General features: G+C 71.6%; 1 protein-coding gene across 1 annotated transcript in view; it reads right to left on the reverse strand.

Moving 5' to 3' along the window:
* Positions 1-1,352, reverse strand: part of EMIHUDRAFT_240590 (hypothetical protein) — a gene marked incomplete at both ends in the record, with an annotated part of 3,513 nt that extends 2,161 nt beyond the window's left edge. Inside the window, 3 exons of the mRNA XM_005774442.1 lie at positions 489-632; positions 837-989; positions 1,344-1,352. Of these exons, the coding sequence (XP_005774499.1) occupies positions 489-632; positions 837-989; positions 1,344-1,352 (306 nt within the window). The remainder of the gene's footprint in view (positions 1-488; positions 633-836; positions 990-1,343) is intronic.
* Between the last annotated feature and the right edge of the window lie 140 nt (positions 1,353-1,492).

Here is a 1,492-nt window from a genome sequence, read left to right on the forward strand (position 1 = left end):
GGGGGAATCGGGGAGATGTGGGGAGATGTGGGGAGATGTGGGGAGATGTGGGGAGACGTGGGGGGATATAAGGAGTCACGGGTCCGCCGACTCCCCCCATCTAGAGCCGCGCGCCTCTGGCCCAGCAGGGTGCAGAGGTGCGAGCACGCCTCGCCCGCCAGGTACGCGTCGCGCGCGCCGCGCACCTACACACCGCGTGAGTCGCACCAGAGATGAGCCGAGATGAGCCGAGATGAGCCGAGAGGACACGTACACACCGTGCGTGCCACCAGCGTCGGGGGACTGCGGCCTCGTCGCGGGGGCGCTAGAGACCCCGCTTGGGGCGGTGCCACGCAGTGGGACGTGCGGCCCCTCGAGGGCGCGCACTCAGAGTGCTACGGGACGACGACAGAGACCCCAAATCTAGAGGGCGTCGCACCGCGCGACGCACCAGCCAAGGAGCGGCGTAACGACTACCCGTGTGACCCAACGTCTAGAGGGCCGCGCACCGCGCCAACGAGGAGGGGCGCGACGCACCAGCCGAGCAGCGGGAAGCGCTGGAGCAGCTCTGTCACCAGCCGGCCGCTCAGCCGGCAGTTCTTGGTGTTGTAGTAGGAGCGGACGTGCGACCGCAGCAGCGCCAGCAGCGCCGCCTCCCCACTCTCGTGGCCCTCCACACCGCCCGCCGCCGCCGCCGCCGCCGCCGCCGCCACCCCCGCCGCCCCCGCCGCCGCCCCCGCCCTCGCCGCCGCCGCCACCCCCGGGCGCTTTTGCTTTGGGCTGAGGGCCGCGGCTCCGGTGGGCGGTGGCTGCAAGTCCGCCGGCGCCGCGGCGGCGAGGCGGAGCATGGCGGGCACGTCGACGAGCTTGTGCTGCGTGATCGTGCGCAGGAGCAACATCACTGCGTCTGTCGTCGCTGCCGCGAGAGGCGCGCCTCCGCCGCGCGCCTTTGCGGCGAACGCCAGAACGCCCTCGAGCTCGGTGAGCAGCCTCGCCGCCGGCAACGACGCCTCCGGCCAGGCGCCGCGCACGGACAGCTTGCACACGCGGTGGCGGATGAGGCCGCTCGCCCGTTCAAGCAGCGGCCGCAGCGCCGGCACGCCAGCCGCATCGCCGAGCACGCGCAGCAGCGGGCGCGGCAGCAGCAGCAGCAGCGCCGGCGGGGAGGGGCGGCGCAGCAGCGTCTCGAGGAGCTCGAGCACGCGCATCTTGAAGTGAAGCTGCTGCTCGCGCGCCTCCTTGGCGGCGGAGCGCGCCTGGGTTCGGGTACCGTGGGGGTAGGGGAGGTTGGGTTCGGGTACCGTGGGGGTAGGGGAGGGGAGGCAGCGCGCCTGCACGCGCTCGCGCACCTACGTGGCGGAGACGGGGAGCATTCAGAGCACACGGGGAGATGTGGGGAGATATGGCGAGATGTGGGGAGATATGGGAAGATGTGGGGAGATATGGCGAGATGTGGGGAGATATCCCACAGATGTGGGGAGATGTGGGGAGATGTGGGGAGATATGGCGAGAT

This window comes from Emiliania huxleyi (genome assembly GCF_000372725.1).
Source record: "Emiliania huxleyi CCMP1516 unplaced genomic scaffold EMIHUscaffold_311, whole genome shotgun sequence".
Classification (NCBI taxonomy): domain Eukaryota; phylum Haptophyta; order Isochrysidales; family Noelaerhabdaceae; genus Emiliania; species Emiliania huxleyi.